We start from the raw sequence: 18411 nt of genomic DNA on the forward strand, positions 1-18411 counted from the left end.
AGTGGAGATGGATACCATGCATGTGTCTCTTTTGTAATGTAACTAATGCCCTTCTGTCTAGTATGTTACATGATTGCATGGTGATATTATTAGAGGCACTTGGGTGATTTCCCTCTTCTTCCATCATAGACTGTGAGCCAGTAACACCTCTGCAAAAGACATCAACAACAGGTCAAGTAATCTACGATGTGGCAATCTGGCTATCCTTTGTCTGAGGGAGAATATAAAACATACGATTGAATGTTTTGAGAAAAGGCCATTTAGCCCATCCTATATATCACATGTGCCCTTGAAGGGAGTTGAATTTCTTTATTCTCTTATGGACATTATTTCTGATATTTGTGACTCCTCAGATAATGAAGCAGTCTATGTTCAAATGCAGCAAGACCTGGATAATATCCAGGCTTGGGCTGACAAGTGGCAAGTAAACTTTGCAGCCACACAACTGCCAGGCAATGACCATCTCCGACAAGGGAGGATCTAACCAATGCCCTTTGACATTCAATGGCATTAGCATTGCTGAATCTCCCACTATCAACATCCTGGGGGTTACCATTGACCAGAAGCTGAATTGGACTAGCCATACAAATACTGTGGCTACAAGAGCAGGACAGAGGCTAGGAATCCTGTGGTAAGTCACTCATCTCCTGACTCCCCAGAGCCAGTTCATCATCTACAAGACACGAGTCAGGAGTGTGGAATACTCTCCACCTTCCTGGATGAGTGCAGCTCCAACAATACTCAACAAGCTCGACGCCATGCAGAACAATTCAGCCCACTTGATTGGCACTAACATTCAGTCCTTCCACTACTGACACACAGTGGTCGCAGTGTGTGCCATCTACAAAGTGCACTGCAGGAACTCACCTTCCAAACCCACAATTGTTACCATCTAGGAGGACAAGGACAGCAGACATATAGGAACACCACCACCTGGATGTTTTGTTCCAAGCCACTGACAATCCTGAGTTGGAAATGCATCACTGTTCCTTTACTGTCACTGGGTCAAAATCCTGGGACACCCTCCCTAACAGCACTGTTGGTGTACCTACACCATATGGACTGCAACGGTTTAGGAAGGCAGCTCACCCCTGCCTTTCCCAGAGCAATTAGGGATGGACACTAAATTCTGACCTAGCCAGCTGATGAATATTTTTAAAAACTCACTAATAGCCAAGTATAAATTTGATTATTGTACTGACAGTTCCTGTGGATTTAATTTGTTAAAGTTCTGAATTGGAAAATAATGTATCACCTCTCCTTCCAGTTTTGGTCAGCTTATACACCATGTGACATCCAGTACAAGGATAGTGTGAGACAAACCCTGGAGCAGATTGATGTTATTCACAGAATGTGTCAGAAGTACCCTGAGACTTTCCAGTGTGTTGGTTCAAGCAGAGGTGAGGTTCTCCATTTTTATTTCCTGTTGTCAAAAGTACAAAACTAATGTGTCAAAATTCTGGTTACTTATCTTGTGGCCTACATAAACTGAGCTGAACACTTGCTCAGCACATTCTCTGATAGATAATCAAGATTAAAAACACAGTGTCCGTACATAGCACATTACAGCTGGGCAACACGTTTCTGCATGCCAATTTGATTAGCCAATGAAGTGAGGAAGCACTTCAAAACTGCTGGTTCTTGCAGTGTAAGCTAAGAAATAAAAACACTGTTGTTGAAATTTCAGAGCTTTCCAGCATTAATCCCGGTGGAGTTTTAAAAAAAAATAATTTTTATTAAGATTTTCACAAAATATAAACAACAAAACAATATTAACAAGACAACCATAGTAAAAACCAAAGAACGAAAACCAACCCCCCCGCCCCCCCCAGCAACTACAAAAACAAAAAAGCAAACAACAAAAAGGAAAGAGATAACACCCGCCACATCCAACCAACCCATGTACACAATTCTCCCTCCCACCGAACCAAACCCCCCCCCCCCCCCCCGGTTGCTGCTGCTGCCGGCCTATTTCCCTACCGTTCCAGGAAAGACTGCCACCGCCTAAAGAACCCTTGCACCGACCCTCTCAGGGCAAATTTCACCCTCTCCAACTTGATGAACCCCGCCGTGTCATTGATCCAGGCCTCCACGCTTGGGGGCCTCGCATCCTTCCATTGAAGCAAAATCCTACGCCAGGCTACTAGGGACGCAAAGGCCAGAACACCGGCCTCTATCGCCTCCTGCACTCCCGGCTCCACTGCAACCCCAAATATCGCGAGTCCCCAGCCTGGCTCAACCCTGGATCCTACCACCCTCGACACCGTGCTTGCTACCCCCTTCCAAAAGTCCCCCAATGCTGGGCATGCCCAGAACATATGGGCGTGGTTCGCTGGGCTCCCCGAGCACCTAGCACACCTGGCTTCGCCCCCGAAGAACCTGCTCATCCTCGTCCCAGTCATATGAGCCCTATGCAGCACCTTGAACTGTATGAGGCTAAGCCTCGCACAAGAAGAGGAGGAATTCACCCTTTCCAGGGATTCGGCCCACGTCCCCTCCTCAATCTCCTCACCCAGCTCCTCTTCCCATTTACCCTTCAGCTCCTCCACCGAGGCCTCATCTACCTCCTGCATTACGTGGTACACGTTCAAAATCCTCCCTCCTCCAACCCACACCCCCGAGAGCACCCTGTCCCGTAACCCCGTGGGGGCAACAGAGAGAACCCCTCCACCTGCCACCTGGCAAACGCCCTAACCTGCATGTACCTAAACATGTTCCCTGGGGGGAGCCCAAATTTCCCCTCTAACTCACCCAGCCTCGCGAACCCTCCCATCCACAAACAGGTCCCTCAACCTCCTAATACCTACCCTGTGCCAGCCCAGAAACCCGCCTTCGATACTCCCTGGAACAAACTGGTGATTCCCCCGTATCAGGGACTCCCATCGAGCCCACCTCCCCCCTATGCCGTCTCCATTGCCCCAAAATTTTGAGGGTAGCCGCCACCACCGGGCTCGTGGTATACCTCGTTGGAGGGAGCGGCAATGGCGCCGTTACCAGCGCCTCCAGGCTCGTGTCCACACAGGACTCCATCTCTATCCTCTTCCATGCTGCCCCTTCCCCGCACCCCCTGCAGGGAAGGGGCAGCATGGAAGAGGATGGAGATATCTCTGTGTGGTGGTATGATTAGCATAGCTGCCTGCCATTGGTGCAGAACACCGGCTTACCATTGGCCCTGGTCGGTCATGTGCCTCTCGACCGGTTGGTTGAGACCAGTCATGTGACGGCTCCCCGATTGGTCGAGAAGCTGAGTTAACCCCGCCTCCAGGGCGGGGTATAAATACCCAGTACTCCCGGCGGTCGTCCTTCTACTGTAATCGACCGCAGGGCTAACATCTAGTATATTAAAGCCATACTTTTGTTCAGCAACTCGTCTCGCGTTCAATTGATGGTACATCAATCTGGTCTCCGTCTGCCGTTGATGGCCAACAGATTCTGCACCCATCCAGTCTTGTGGAGCAATAACTGCTGCTGACTGAGCTCAAAGAGCAGGGACTCCTTAGGTGTTACAGAGTGGTATCAACCTGATACTCAGCTCTTTGCAGATGTCAATTGTGCATGATACCGTGGATGGCACAAGAGGTCTTGCTGGATTACTCTGCCCTCTTTGATGCTCTGCCCTCTTTGATGCTATTTGCCATGTTAGGGTTGTTGGAAGTTCCATCCCCAACTAGGTAAATAAGAAAATTCTGGAAATAGTGGAGAGTCTTATTTGGGAACTGCGAAAACACTAATACATCTTAGATCACATGCCTTCTCCATGGACAAAGGAGGCCGCTTCCCACCAGGATAAGATTTTGGCTTTGCAACCTTGCATCAACCCATTTCCTGAATGAAAAATAAACCTGGGGGGGTGTGTGAACTCTTCCAAATCTTTGACATAGTGAGGAGCGTGGATTGCAATCAGGTATTAAAGCCTCAATCAACTGTGGTAGAAAGCAGTGTTTCCTTCCACCTGGGCTCCTGTAACAATAAAACAACAGCAGAGGTTGTGATTCACCATGATTAGTAATGATGGGTTTTTCCACCTCTCCTAGCGTAGATCGCATTGCCAGATTACCCACAATCTAATGTCTTTTGGAGGTTTATTAGGTGATCAGTGGTCACTGTTGTATGTTGGTTATGGCTGGCTAAGGAACGATTGCTGAGACGTAGGCCTGAATTCTCCGGCTGTTCAGGTTCTCTTTTCCCTGCCAGCAGGTTTACAAGTGGCGTGGGGTGTCTTAAATGGCAAATCTCATTGACAGGCTATGGGAGGAGAGATCCCACGACCAGTGAACCTCATGATGCTGAGAAACAAATGGCTGGGGGACCAGACAATCCCACCCATAGTTATGTCTGAACAGGAACTGGTTTATCGAATGAACTTAATGATATACCGCGATAGAAGACTGTAGGTGTGACTCAGTCTGAGCCATGAGCATTCTCCTTCCCAACACTTGGTCAGGTATCTCTTATATCGTCACATGAGTGGTACTGATTTTCCGGTCCCACACATTAACGCTTTCAACACTGAACACCTTAATGTTACACCTCTCCCGCACACGCCCCCACCCCCCACCCCCCCCCCCCCCCCACCCCCCCCACCCACTCCCCTCCCCCCCACCCCCACTGCCCATGTCATAGAATCGTAGAATCATCATAGAATTTACAGTGCAGAAGGAGGCCATTCAGCCAATCGAGTCTGCACTGGCTCTTGGAAAGAGCACCCTACCCAAGGTCAACACCTCCACCCTATCCCCATAACCCAGTAACCCCACCCAACACCAAGGGCAATTTTGGACGCTAAGGGCAATTTATCATGGCCCATCCACCTAACCTGCACATCTTTGGACTGTGGGAAGAAACCGGAGCACCCGGAGGAAACCCACGCACACACGGGGAGGATGTGCAGATTCCGCACAGACAGTGACCCAAGCCGGGAATCGCACCTGGGACCCTGGAGCTGTGAAGCAATTGTGCTAACCACTGTGCTACCGTGCTGCCCCACGGGTATTCTTGATCCAATATTTCTCTCTTACGATTGGATTTTGAAGGTCTCTTTACATTTAATATGTTCCCTAGCTTTGTCTGGTGAGTTGACCCGTGTTCCTTTTGATGGTTTTGTCCATCTTTTTCCACTTCTGGAACCTCCTTGTTTCTGAACTCTTGGAAAATCCTGGATGATGCCTCTGCACATAATTGTTAGGTCAGACAGGAAGCTGTGAAGAAGGCACTTGATCCACCTGCTCAGCAGACGCAGTGATAAAGGACCATGGTCTGGATCCACCTGCTCAGCAGACGCAGTGATAAAGGACCATGGTCTTGATCCACCTGCTCAGCAGATGCAGTGATAAAGGACCATGGTCGCATTCAGATAATCAGTGGTTCAATTTATTCATTACTTCTTCGATGAGTAATGAGTAATGAGTAACAGGGCAGCACGGTAGCATGGTGGTTAGCATAAATGCTTCACAGCTCCAGGGTCCCAGGTTCGATTCCCGGCTGGGTCACTGTCTGTGTGGAGTCTGCACGTCCTCCCCGTGTGTGCGTGGGTTTCCTCCGGGTGCTCCGGTTTCCTCCCACAGTCCAAAAGATGTGCGGGTTAGGTGGATTGGCCATGCTAAATTGCCCGTAGTGTCCTAAAAAGTAAGGTTAAGGGGGGGTTGTTGGGTTACGGGTATAGGGTGGATACGTGGGTTTGAGTAGGGTGATCATTGCTCGGCACAACATCGAGGGCCGAAGGGCCTGTTCTGTGCTGTACTGTTCTATGTTCTATGTTCTATGAGAACAAGTTTATTCTCTGTCTCCTGGACACTTCCTGGAAAAAGGCTGGACTATTGTTCTCGGTGAAGAGTGTCAGAAAAACTAGCACTGAAATCTGGTGCAGTTGGACAATCTTTTATCTTTTAAAAAATTCCAATAAAGGGGCAAGTTAATGTGGCCAATCCACCTAACCTGCAAATCTTTGGGTTGTGGGGATGAGATCCACGCAGACATGGAGAAAATTAGCAAACTCCACACGGTCTGTGACCCGGGGCCAGGATCGAACCCGGGTCCTCGGTACCATGAAGCAACAGTGTTAACCAGTGCGCCACCATGCCAGCCTGCAGTTGGACAGTCTGAAGGGCTCAGAAATTGGTATAATCGATGACAGTTGATTGACATCGTCCACTGTCCTAACAAGGTTGAGGTCAACATGTGTTTCAGCTCAGATGAGATAATTCGAGATTTCGAATAACATACAGGGCCGGATTCTCCGACCCCCCGCTTGGTCGGAGAATCGCCGGGGAGCGGCGTGAATCCCTCCCCCCCGCCCCAACGCCGGCTGCTGTATTCTCCGGCGCCGGTGTACGAGCGGGGATCACGCCATGCCGGTCGGGGTTGTTGGCCGCAACCTCCCCAGCAATTCTCCAGGCCCCGATGGGCCGAGCGGCCGTCCGTTTCTTGCCAGTCCCGCTGGCGTGGATTAGACATGGTCCCAAACGGCGGGGCCTGGCAAGCAAGTTGGCTGGTGCGGTCCTCGGGGGGATCCGACCTTGCGGGGGGGGAGGGGTGGGGGGGGGGCCACGGTGGCCTGGCCCACAATCAGGACCCACCGATCTGCAGGCAGCCCTATGCCGTGGGGGCACTCCTTCCTTCCGTGTCGGCCGCTGTAGGGCTCCGCCATGACCGGCGCGGAGAAGACAGCCCCCTGCACATGCGCCAGAATACGCTGGCTGGTCTGCCCATGCGCGGAACCACGCCGGCCCTTCGCCGCATTTGCTAACTCGCGCAGTCCCTTTCACGCCGGCTAGCGCGGCACCAACCCTTCCAGCCTCCACCTAGACCCCGGAAATGCGGAATTCTCCGCACTTTCGGGGGCTGGTGACACCGGAGTGGTTTGCGCTGGTTTTCCCCCCGGCGTGGGGACTTGGCCACCACACAGGAGAATCCCGCCTACAATGTTTCCAGTATCCATTCACTCTTGTATCGGAGTGTTGCCTATAACATACATTTGACTTAGTTTGATCCCTTCTGCAAAACATATCTGGGTTTCAGTTGTCCTCAGTCATTGTTTTACTCGAGGTTCTTTGTCAGACAGACTGTATCCAATTTGAAAAGAGTGATATGTCCTTTGGCACAAATATCCCCATTCTATAATGTATATACCTCGGGTCTTTGTTCTCACCTAAGGAATTGTTAGCAGAAAAGAATCCTGGAAGAATCACTCCACACTCGGGTCTGCTCCAACAGTCAAACAGTTTATTGACTACGTCGGCGGGAAGTAAGCCGCTGGGAACACCATGTGCGGGATTCTCTCAACCCACGCTGGGTCGGAGAATCGCCGGGCCAAGCGCAAATCAATATTCATCACTTTCTTTTTAGAGTACCCAATTCATTTTTCCAATTAAGGGCGATTTAGCATGGCCAAGCCACCTACCCTGCCTATCTTTAGGTTGTGGGGGCGAAACCCAGGCAGACACTGGGAGAATGTGCAAACGCCACACTGACAGTGACCCAGAGCCGGGAGCAAATCTGGGACCTCGGCCCCATGAGGCTGCAGTGATAACCACTGCGCCAACGTGCTGCCCTCATTTTCCAACAGTTACTCAGCCCACTTCAGCTGGACATGAGCCAATCATACAGATTATAGATTACATATAGATCCAAATAAATTAGTTATTAGACATGTTGTTGCTGCAAGATCAACTAATAGAAAGGCAGAGGTTTCTGAAACAATGTTATCCAGTTCCTTAGCAACTGTCCCTTGGTCTCCACAATAGATCGCAAGTTTGAGACTTCCTCATCTTGACGTCGTGGCCGGTTCTGTTGTTCGGAGACAATGCCTGTCATAATCTCGTCTAGCTGCTGAATGAGTCATGCATTGGTTTAATATGGTCTAGCTGCTGAATGGGTCATTGTGTTGGTTTGATCATTTAGCTGCTGAATGGGTCATTGTGTTGGTTTAATCTCGTCTAGCTGCTGAATGGGTCATTGTGTTGGTTTAATCTCGTCTAGCTGCTGAATGGGTCATTGTGTTGGTTTGACCTCGTCTAGCTGCTGAATGGGTCATTGTGTTGGTTTGACCAAGTCTAGCTGCTGAATGGGTCATTGCGTGTGCCTGCATAAACTGGCCGGCTGCATGAATGTGGCCAAGTAAACCCCATGATGCCTCTACAACTTGTTATCCTCCATTCTTAGTGTAATAGCAAACAGTAAGTATTTAGTGTAAAGAGACCATATAATGCAGGTGCCTCTGCCCTGGGAACTCACCCCAAACAGAACATTGCTGTTCCTCTTCTTGCTGAGATTCCTCAATTTCATTGATGACCTTGGACGGGATTTAACTAAATAGAACATAGAACATAACAGCACAGAACAGGTCCTTCGGCCCTCGATGTTGTGCCGAGCAATGATCACCCTACTCAAAACCCTATACCCGTAACCCAACAACCCACCCCCCTTAACCTTACTTTTTTTTTAGGACACTACGGGCAATTTAGCATGGCCAATCTACCTAACCCGCACATCTTTGGACTGTGGGAGGAAACCTGAGCACCCGGAGGAAACCCGCGCACACACGGGGAGGACGTGCAGACTCCGCACAGACAGTGACCCAGCCGGGAACTGAACCTGGGACCCTGGAGCTGTGAAGCATTTATGCTAACCACCATGCTACCGTGCTGCCCATTCATGCTACCGTGCTGCCCATCCATGCTACTGTGCTGCCCATGCCATGCTACCGTGCTGCCCATCCATGCTACCGTGCTGCCCAACTAAATGAGAGCAAAGTCCGACAGCGAGCGCATTTAATATAATAATCTGTATTGTCACAAGTAGGCTTACATTAACACTGCAATGAAGTTACTGTGAAAAATCCCTGGTCGCCACATTCCGGCGCCTGTTCAGGGACATGGAGGGAGAATTCAGAATGTCCAAATTACCTAATAGCACGTAATTCGGGACTTGTGGGAGGAAACCGGAGCACCCGGAGGAAACCCACGCAAACACGGGGAGAATGTGCAGTCTCCGCACAGATAGTGACCAAAGCCGGGAATCAAACCTGGGACCCTGGAGGTGTGAAGCAACAGTGCTACCCACTGTGCTACCGTGCTGCCCACCCATGTGTTTAGCCATGTGTTTCACAGTGCGCGCAATGCTGAGACCGCTTCCCGGTTAGATAGGAGGCCTCAGCGGGGAATGCGAGACTGCACATAGCCCCGTTTTGGATTTTCATCCAAACATACGAACAAATGAATTAGGAGACCCTCGGGACTGCTCTACATTCAATAACATCATGGATGATCTGACGGTGGCTTCAGCTCCACATTCACACCAACCCTCCTCCATAAACCTTGACTCACTCAAGAATCTACCTCAGCCTTAAAACAATTCTATTACCCGACCTCCACCACTCTCTGGGAAAGAGAGCGCCAAAAGCTAACGACCCTCTGAGGGAAAAATATTTCTCCTCGTTTTCATCTTAAATGGGAGACCCCTTATTTTGAAACGGTGTCTCATATTCTAGTTACTCCTGCAAGAGGAAAGGTCCTTTCAGCATTCAACCTGTCAAATTCCCTCAGGAATACAGGCCCAATCCATGCAACATTTCCTTACAAGATAACCCCCTCATCTCATGTATCAGTCGAGTGAACCTCCTCTGAAGGGCTTCTAATGCATTTATATCCTTTCTTCAATGATTTTCACAGTAACTTCATTGCAGTGTTGATGTAAGCCTACTTGTGACACTAATAAAGATTATTATATTATAAGGTGACTGAAGCACTCTCAATTACGACGCGAAAGTTAGGTCAGTAATCAAAGGCTTTAATAAGCATTGAACAATGACAGCATCCAAGAGAAGTGTGCTCACAAAATGGAGTCTCATCTTAAATACTGTTTCCCAGGGGGCGTAGCCAGAGGCGGAGTCCCCCAGGGTTCCAAGCCTCTTAAAGGGGCAATGCCAAGCCTCTTAAAGGGGCAAGGTATTCCGATCATCACAGTGACCAAAACTGTAACATGTACCATAGACATGAGGTGGAATTCTCCTATCTGGCAGAGGCGGGATGAATTTCTTGTTGCAAAGGCCAAAAGATGTATGATTAATTATGCATGGGAGGTTAAAATGTGGGACAACGGTTTCATGTTTTCTAGTTAATGTTAACCAACGTTCGAAGGAATAAAAAAGCCGCAGCAAGAACTTGATATAGACAAAGATCCCATAATTCCGAAAGCAAAATACTGTGGATGCTGGAAATCTGATCATCATTGGACATTTAATACCAGACTTGGATTGAATTCAAATGTCACCGTTTGTTGTGGTGGGATTCAAACCTGCATCCACAGAGCATCACCCCGGGTCTCTGGATTACGAGTCAGATGACAGCACCATTATGCCATTGCCTACCCTGACCTGTGCTGTTCCAGGCTCCAGGGTTACTGGCAGCCTCCATCCTGAACTCAGGAGGCAGCGCCAGGCCTTCTGCAACAATGTCCTGACTTTTGCACGCCACATTGGTCCAGTGTCACCGCTGGCAGTGTAGAGAATCAGGTGTGGATGGGGGGGAGGGGCGGGGGGTTCCAGTCAGGCCTTCATCAACATTCCATTAGCAGGACACAAATCTGTTCCATGCTGACCTCCAGTGAGATTCCCGATCCAACGTGGCGGGCCGCATCGGATGATCCCTCTGTAACTTCAAGCTGACATGAAACAGATTTTTGGACCTCCCACCAAATACTCCCCCCACCCCCGCAACTTGCCATTGATCCCGCCGGCCAGGGCATGGGAGAATTCCACTTATAGTCTCACCGGCACCCTATACAACTGAAGCAAAATTTCCCAACTTTTATACTCTTGCAATAAACACCAACTTTCCATTTCCCTTCCTAATCACTTGCTGTACCTGTAGACTAACTTGTGATTCATGTACCAAGACATCCGGATTTCTCTGAGTCCTATTGAATTGTTATTTAGTTCAGGTATCTGAATAAAGAATTGTTACTGGAAAGGCAGAAAGCAGCAAGACATTCTCTGGCTTTTCAATCAATACATATTTTCCAAACATAGCTTTCAAATAAAACAATTAGAATCAAGTGTTAAAGTTTGAAATTTAGGAAACCGGTTTGCCAAATATAAATGTTCTAAATCACCTTAATCTGAATCCAAGTGAATTATTGGATATAACCTGTTGTTCCTTTTGAATGCAGAGATTACTGAATCATTCAGAAAAGGTAAAGTGGCCAGTTTAATTGGTGTCGAGGGTGGACACTCCATTGACAGCAACATGGCTACACTACGCCTCTTCTATCAGCTGGGCGTTCGGTATATTACCCTCACACACAGCTGTAATACACCATGGTAAGACAAAGCTAGGATATTTCTTTTCTCTTTTTTTTTTTACATATCATCCATGTATTTTCTCTGAAGGTTCAATGAAGAGTGCAGGAGGACATGCCAGGAGCAGTACCAGGCGTACCCAAAAACGAGGTGTCAACCTGGTGAAGTTACAACACAGGACTCCTTGCATGCTAAACAATGGAAGGCGAATGCAATAGCCAGAGATTAGCGATTAAATAACCAATAGATCAGACCACAACTCTGTAGATCTACCACACTCAGTCATAAATTCTGGTGCCCAATGAAACAACTACCCCACAAACAACTGCAGCAGTTCAAGAAGGGAGCTCACCATCTACCTTCCCAAGGACAATTAGGGATGCGTAACAAATGCTGGCAAGAATAAAGTTTTTAAAATGTTCTTGATTGAACTTTTGATGTATTTGTGACAATATGTGTATTGTAAGAATAATGAAGGGTGAACAATTTGCTATAACCACATCCAACCTCTAGGTGGCGATCAATCGCATACACGTGGATCACGTGATACTCTTGATTCGGGGAGTAGGTTGTTAGGTGAGATAGTGAATAGTCGTGTTATCAGGACCTCTGTAGTTAGAATCATAGTTTTTTAGTTAATCTGTAATCTTTTATAACTGAGCAAGCAAGTTCTGCCTATTTATTGGTCGTGTAAATAAATTAGCTTTGTTCAAAACATAGCTTGATGTTCTTTGTGACACACTGCACTTCGAAGCCATCCTCATTCAGAAAGTAAAGAACATCACAGTATTTTCATTGAAGTTTCAATGGTGAGGTTAACAGGGCAGAATGGTACTTCCCGTTGACAGATAGCACATATTTATTTCTATCATACTCACAGTTGAGTGCCATATTATTTATGTATGGAAGTGTAATTTCTGCATGTTTGCAGCCCTGGCCCAAACCCACTTGAAGAAGCCATGGCAAATAATTGATTAAGGTTGACAGACTCATTTCACAAAGAACATTTGCAGCTAACAAACATAAAAAAGCGTTCAGCCCATAAGTCTATGCATCATTGGAATCCCTGCCCAAGAAATATAAGCTCTATTTTTCAAATCTTTCAGGGCAGATAACTGGCTTGTGGACGAAGGACTTGATCCAGTTGAGAGTAATGGATTGTCTGAGTATGGGAAGGTTAGTGCATGCCACTAATGCTGAAGAGTGTTGAATTTTAAATCTCAATGTGTTAATCAATGCATTTTTTTTTATAAACGCAAGGCTTCTATGCACTAATCAACCTATGCATCAAATACATTTTCCAAAACTTCAGGGGAAAGTTTTTAATGTAAATTGGTTTGAACAAATTTCTTTTATCATTCCTTGCAAGCCCAGATGTGGTTATTGATCTCCTTGAACTACATCACTGCATCACTTGCTTTGACAGTATTCTGGCCAATGACACTTGGCTTTTCGGATTCCTTTGCCTACACAAACCAGGGAAGTTTTATCAAAAACATAGCAGCAATTTTACAGAATCACATTCCTAGCATAGAGCCTTGTTTACCAGGAACACAGCCCAGTCCATCACACGAACCTGCCTCCCATCCATTGACTCCATCTACACCTCTCGCTGCCTAGGGAAAGTGGGCAGCATGATCAAAGACCCCTCCCACCCGGCCTACTCACTCTTCCAACTTCTTCTATCGGGCAGGAGATACAGGAGTCTGAGAACATGCACGAACAGACTCAAAAACAGCTTCTTCCCCACTGTTCCCAGACTCCTAACTGACCCTCTTATGGACTGATCCCATTAACACTACACCCTGTATGCTTCATCCAATGCCGGTGCTTATGTAGTTACATTGTGTACCTTGTGTTGCTCTATTCGGTATTTTCTTTTATTCCATTTTCTTTCCATGTACTTAGTGATCTGTTGAGCTGCTCACAGAAAAATACTTTTCACTGTACCTCGGCACACATGACAATAAAGAAATCCCCATCCAATCCAATCCACATGTTGCAAATTTGGGTGGTTGTTTCCATGGATTCTCCAAGTATTAAAATGAATGGACAGAAAGCCTTGAGGAAGAGGGACCCCAAATGTATGACATCTACTCCTGGTAGCCAAGGCTCCAAGTCAGAATACAGTTTTGCAAAATAGTTCATGTGGAATTTAGAAAAGCTATTTGTAAACAGTGCAACATAGGAATGTTTTAGTATATACTGTTAGGATACCTGACCAGACCTTAATTTATGTCAGAATGCCAGACATGAAACCCCAACAATTATTCAATTTGTAAAACTGTGAGAAAAGGATACTTCATCCCAGAAATAATGATTCTGACCAAAAGGTATCTTTTAGAATTAACCATATTAACATCAAATAAATAAATTACAATTAACAGTTAAACAGTTCTTAAATAAAAGGAAAAACTTTAATTTATTTTCTACACCTACCACTACCAAATTAGCAAACTCAAAACATTTCAAATGCCACTTATAAATAAAGTTAGCAAAACAGGTTACTTGCTTATCTTTGCAGACGTTTGGAGAGAGACACTTGTCAAGAACAACCTGAAAATCAGTCTGCCATGTCAGATGCTTCTGCTCAAACTAACAGCATTTAGCAAAACTTCAAACTACAGACAGGCCTGGCTCCTCCCATTAATTACATCATCTGTATCCCACTAAGATGTCCCATCACCTACTTAGCTAGGACTAAACATAATAACTCATAAAATATCTACTCTCAAGGAAATCTCCAGCAATCAAAACAATATCCCATTAGCAATCTCGCTGTAAACAAGTAAAATCAATCACTACCTCACCTCTTTATGACTCCTTAATCACAGCTTTAGCAGACACATAGGGCGGGATTCTCCCGCAATCGGCGGGGAGGCCCGTACCAGCGCCAAGAGCGACATGAACCACTCCGGCGACAGGCCGCCCGGAGGTTGCAGAATCCTTCGCACTTCCGGAGGCTAGGCCGGCGCTGGAGGGGTTGGCGCCACGCCAACTGGCACCGAAGGGCCTCCGCCAGCCGGCGCGCGTTGACGCATGCGCAGAACTGCCAGCATGTTCTGGCGCATGCGCAGAAACGCTGGCGTGTTTCCTGTGCATGCGCAGGGGGTTTCTTCTCTGTGCCGGCCATGGCGGAGCCTTACAGAAGCCGGCGTGGAGGGAAAGAGTGCCCCCACGGCACAGGCCCGCCCGCAGATCGGTGGGCCCCGATCGCGGGCCAGGCCACCGTGGGGGCCCCCCATGGGGCCGGATCCCCCCGCGCCCATCCCCGAGGACCCCGCTAACCGCCCTCAAAGCCAGGTCCCGCCGGGATGGACTATGTCCATTGTACGCCAGCGGGACTGGCCAAAAACGGGCGGCCGCACGGCCCATCAGGGCTGGAGAATTGCCGGGGGGCTGCTGCTAATAGCCCCCAACTGCGCGGCGCGATCCCCGCCCCCATCCGAAAAACGGCGGCGGAGAATTCGGCAGCCAGCGTCGGAGCGGCGGGGTGGGATTCACGCCCCCCGCCCTTCCCCCCCCCTTCCCCCAAGGTCGGAGAATCCCACCCACAGTCTGGAAACCTTAACATACGTACTTTAACAATATTGCTGCAACAAATATATACCTTAACCCAGGTTTATAATAACATTACTGCAATAGACATAAAGTGCAATATATATACAAAACAATTTCTTACATTTATCACACTACAGTGAAGAAAACAATCAGCTTGTGAACAAATTAGGTTAGTTTGCTAATATGTAAATAGTGCTGTTTGCCAACTGAAAATCTGAAAGACATTTTCAACTTACAAAATATTCACTTTTTAAAATTTCTTCTTGGGCTGTGGGCAGTGCTGGTAATACTACATTGATTGTCCATCCTTAGTTGCCCCAGGAAGATAATGATCAACTGTTTCCTTGAATTGCTACTGTCTGTGCCATAAATTACGGAAAGAAATCCTGCAAGCTTGAAGTGCTGAGTATGGAATAGACTTATGGAAAACCATACAATCCTTTTTTTAAATAAATTTAGATTACCCAATTATTTTTTCCAATTAAGGGGCAATTTAGCGTGGCCAATCCACCTACTCTGCACATTTTTGGGTTGTGGGGGCGAAATCCGCGCAGAATGTGCAAACTCCACACGGACAGTGACCCAGAGCCGGGATCGAACCTGGGACCTCAGCGCCGTGAGGTGGTTGTGCTAACCACTAGGCCACCATGCTGCCCGTACCATACAATCCTTAGCTTAAAATAATTTGTAAACAAGCCAAGTTATATTTTGTTGCACTACTTTACTAATGATTGGAGCAGCAATCTTTAAAAGAATAATACCTGTAAAAACTACTGAGTTGACCAAGCTTCACACAGTGGAATAAAAAATGAAACTGGGCCGTTGGTGCAATTTGCTGACAGACAATAAACTGGGGACTGAGACCGAGAGATGTTGCATGTGGTCAGAATGAAATTATTTCAAAACTAATCTAATAAATAAGCTTCGCTCAACTTTGAGTAAAATAATGAATTGTTATTCTTTTTCATTTCATCTTAGAAAATCATTCTGGAGATGAACCGCCTGGGGATGATCATCGATTTAGCACACGTTTCTATCAAGACAATGAATGATGCACTGCAGCTTTCAAAGGCTCCTGTCATATTTAGCCACTCCTCTGCCTACGCCCTATGTAATCATAAACGTAATGTGCCAGATGAAATTCTGAAGAAAGTGGTAAGAATCCCTGTTATAAATGCATGCTTCTTGATCAGATTTTGTGGAAATTTTGAAGGATTCCATTGCGTGTTTAGAAAAAATGTATTTGTAAAACTGCACATTAATCACGACAAATTAATGTGCAGTTTTACAAATACATTTCCCATTCAACATCAGGCACAGGTCCACAGACGGTTTTGCAAGAGTCTTTCCAAATATTAACCTATTTGAAGTGCTAAGCATTCAAGTTCTGTCCAAATGTTTCCATGAGTTTAATTTATTCACTTGCCCATAAAAAGCATCACATCTGCAGAGGTTGTAGAGGTACATCATTTCAAAAGTGAATGTGTGGTTGGTGCTCTGGAGCACCACTAATACTAAAAACCCAGATGTACATGTTGTGAGGGTGAGTTTACTCTTTCAGGGGAATAAGTCTAAACCCTGCCATTCTCCATTCGCAATTGGAGCGGTCCTGAATCATAAGGGTGATCAGACAGTAGGAAAAACCTGCGGAAAAAGCATAGATGAAACATAACAGGAAAAAGATCTTTCAATAGACTATTTGTAAGAGGTCAATCGAAGAAGACGTGAGCACCAGGAGGTGGGTTTTAAGCTGGAGTGGGTTCTGTCACTGGACAGGCTTCAGGAATTTCAGGTATATACACTGTCTAACTGGTTTCTTCAAGGTACATCTGCAAGCAGCGACTACAAAGTTACGTTTTTCAGGTATTCCCACCTCAATGTCAACGTGAAGTCAGGAGGAGCAGCAGCGCTCATTCCGACCTCACAGTAAACCCCCATGTTGCTGCTGACCAGTTCTCACCCCTAACACCTCCACTCCAGCATCACCTTGGTCATCCACCTCTACTGCTGGCTTGATCCCCTGCCTACAGTACATGACCCCGCTGTGGTAACGCGGCCTCTTTAAGGGGCTGTGCATGGTGGCCGATGTGACTGGTCTAGGCCAATCACGTGGGACTGCGTGAACCCTGGCCAATAGCACATGAGCGCGGGACCTGGGGTGCCCGGGGCTCGGGCAGAATGAAACCAAGAGCTGGGGAGTCAAAACCTGTGTATAGTTGCGCTGTGCATTTATCATAGTAGCCTTTTGTCTTCTACAATAATCCCCTTTATTTACACTGGAAGCCTCCAGTGTACCTGTCTCAAGCCACCACATTGGCGATGAGGTAAAAGGTTCAATCACAGCCAGTAGTACTGGGTAAATTAAAGGGGGAGGAAGAGGCACCCTGAGAGAGAAAAGTCCGGGAAAAAAGTCTAAGAAGAATAGGGAGTCATCCATTCGACAGTAAAAGTGAATTAAAATGCCTATCATAGTTAAACTGGAACCTTTTGACAGGGGGCTGAGTATTGGTATCAATGCATAGAACAGCTCTGTTATGTCTTCACCACAAATGAGATCACAGGTAAAGATAAGTAGAAGGTGATACCTCTGACCATTTGTGGGCCTTATACCTACAACTTAATAAGAAATCTGACCTCCGCTGAGGCACCTGACTCCAAGATTCTGGACCAGCTCGTAAAGCTGGTTAAGGAACTTTATCCCCAGGCCCTCAATCATCCTCCAGCAACATAAATTCAATTCAGTGGTCAGGAACACTAAAAGATCCATCACAGCTTTCATAGCCAGGCTTCACCAGATCGCTGAACACTGCGAGCTTGCGACTGCGCTTAGCGACATGCTTCACGACCGCTTGGTTTGTGGGATCTAGAGTCTCAACATTCAAAAGAAGCCCTTGGCTGAGACCACAATCATGCTGGAGAAGGTGATTGAGATAGCTCAGGTGATGGAGTGTGCTGAGAAAGGTGCCAGCGAACTACAAAGTGTGGCTGATTTGGAAGTAAATTTAGTATTGGGGGTATAGCCGTGAGGCATGTAACAGGATCAACAGGCACAGCAGAGAACCAGACACGGTCCTCAGGACCAGACCAAAGTCAAAGAACAGGGAACAGATTGGGTCGTCAACCCAAAGTTGATGTGGACAGCTGTCATTGTGGAGGGGACCATCCCCAAGAGAGGTCAATTGCCGTAAGTTTGTGGGCTTCTGATGTAATCGCAGAAGCCATATTCAAGCACATTGCCGGGCAGGGTGTGGAAATGCAAAAAAAAATTAAACAGCTGCGACAGCAGTCCACACAGCCATTTTGCCAAGTGGGGGAACACTCTGAGGATGAGCACGTAATGCACCGCCTGAATGTTGGCCAGGTGAACAGGAACGATGGAATTGAAATCATCGTGAATGCAAATGGCAAGCATTTAAAAATGGGTGTGATACCGGGGCTTCGGAGACAGTCGTGGGTGAGCAGACCTTCAATTATATCTGTGCAGGAACCCAGGTCCAAGTTTGAGGGTACTCAGGCCAAGCTAGCGGCTTATATGGGGGAAGACCCTTAAAATT

The 18411-nt window shown here is 47.1% G+C and overlaps 2 protein-coding genes across 2 annotated transcripts in view; one reads left to right on the forward strand and one right to left on the reverse strand.

Moving 5' to 3' along the window:
• The window catches only part of sult5a1 (sulfotransferase family 5A, member 1), a 173452-nt gene that overhangs the window by 135354 nt on the left and 19687 nt on the right, over nucleotides 1-18411 (reverse strand). The gene's annotated exons all lie outside the window — the stretch shown is intronic.
• Nucleotides 1-18411, forward strand: part of dpep1 (dipeptidase 1) — a 47357-nt gene that overhangs the window by 10928 nt on the left and 18018 nt on the right. Inside the window, exons 3-6 of the mRNA XM_038806489.1 lie at nucleotides 1268-1400; nucleotides 11167-11317; nucleotides 12403-12472; nucleotides 15836-16012. Of these exons, the coding sequence (XP_038662417.1) occupies nucleotides 1268-1400; nucleotides 11167-11317; nucleotides 12403-12472; nucleotides 15836-16012 (531 nt within the window). The remainder of the gene's footprint in view (nucleotides 1-1267; nucleotides 1401-11166; nucleotides 11318-12402; nucleotides 12473-15835; nucleotides 16013-18411) is intronic.

This window comes from Scyliorhinus canicula, chromosome 9 (assembly GCF_902713615.1).
Source record: "Scyliorhinus canicula chromosome 9, sScyCan1.1, whole genome shotgun sequence".
In the NCBI taxonomy this organism is placed as follows: Eukaryota; Metazoa; Chordata; class Chondrichthyes; order Carcharhiniformes; family Scyliorhinidae; genus Scyliorhinus; species Scyliorhinus canicula.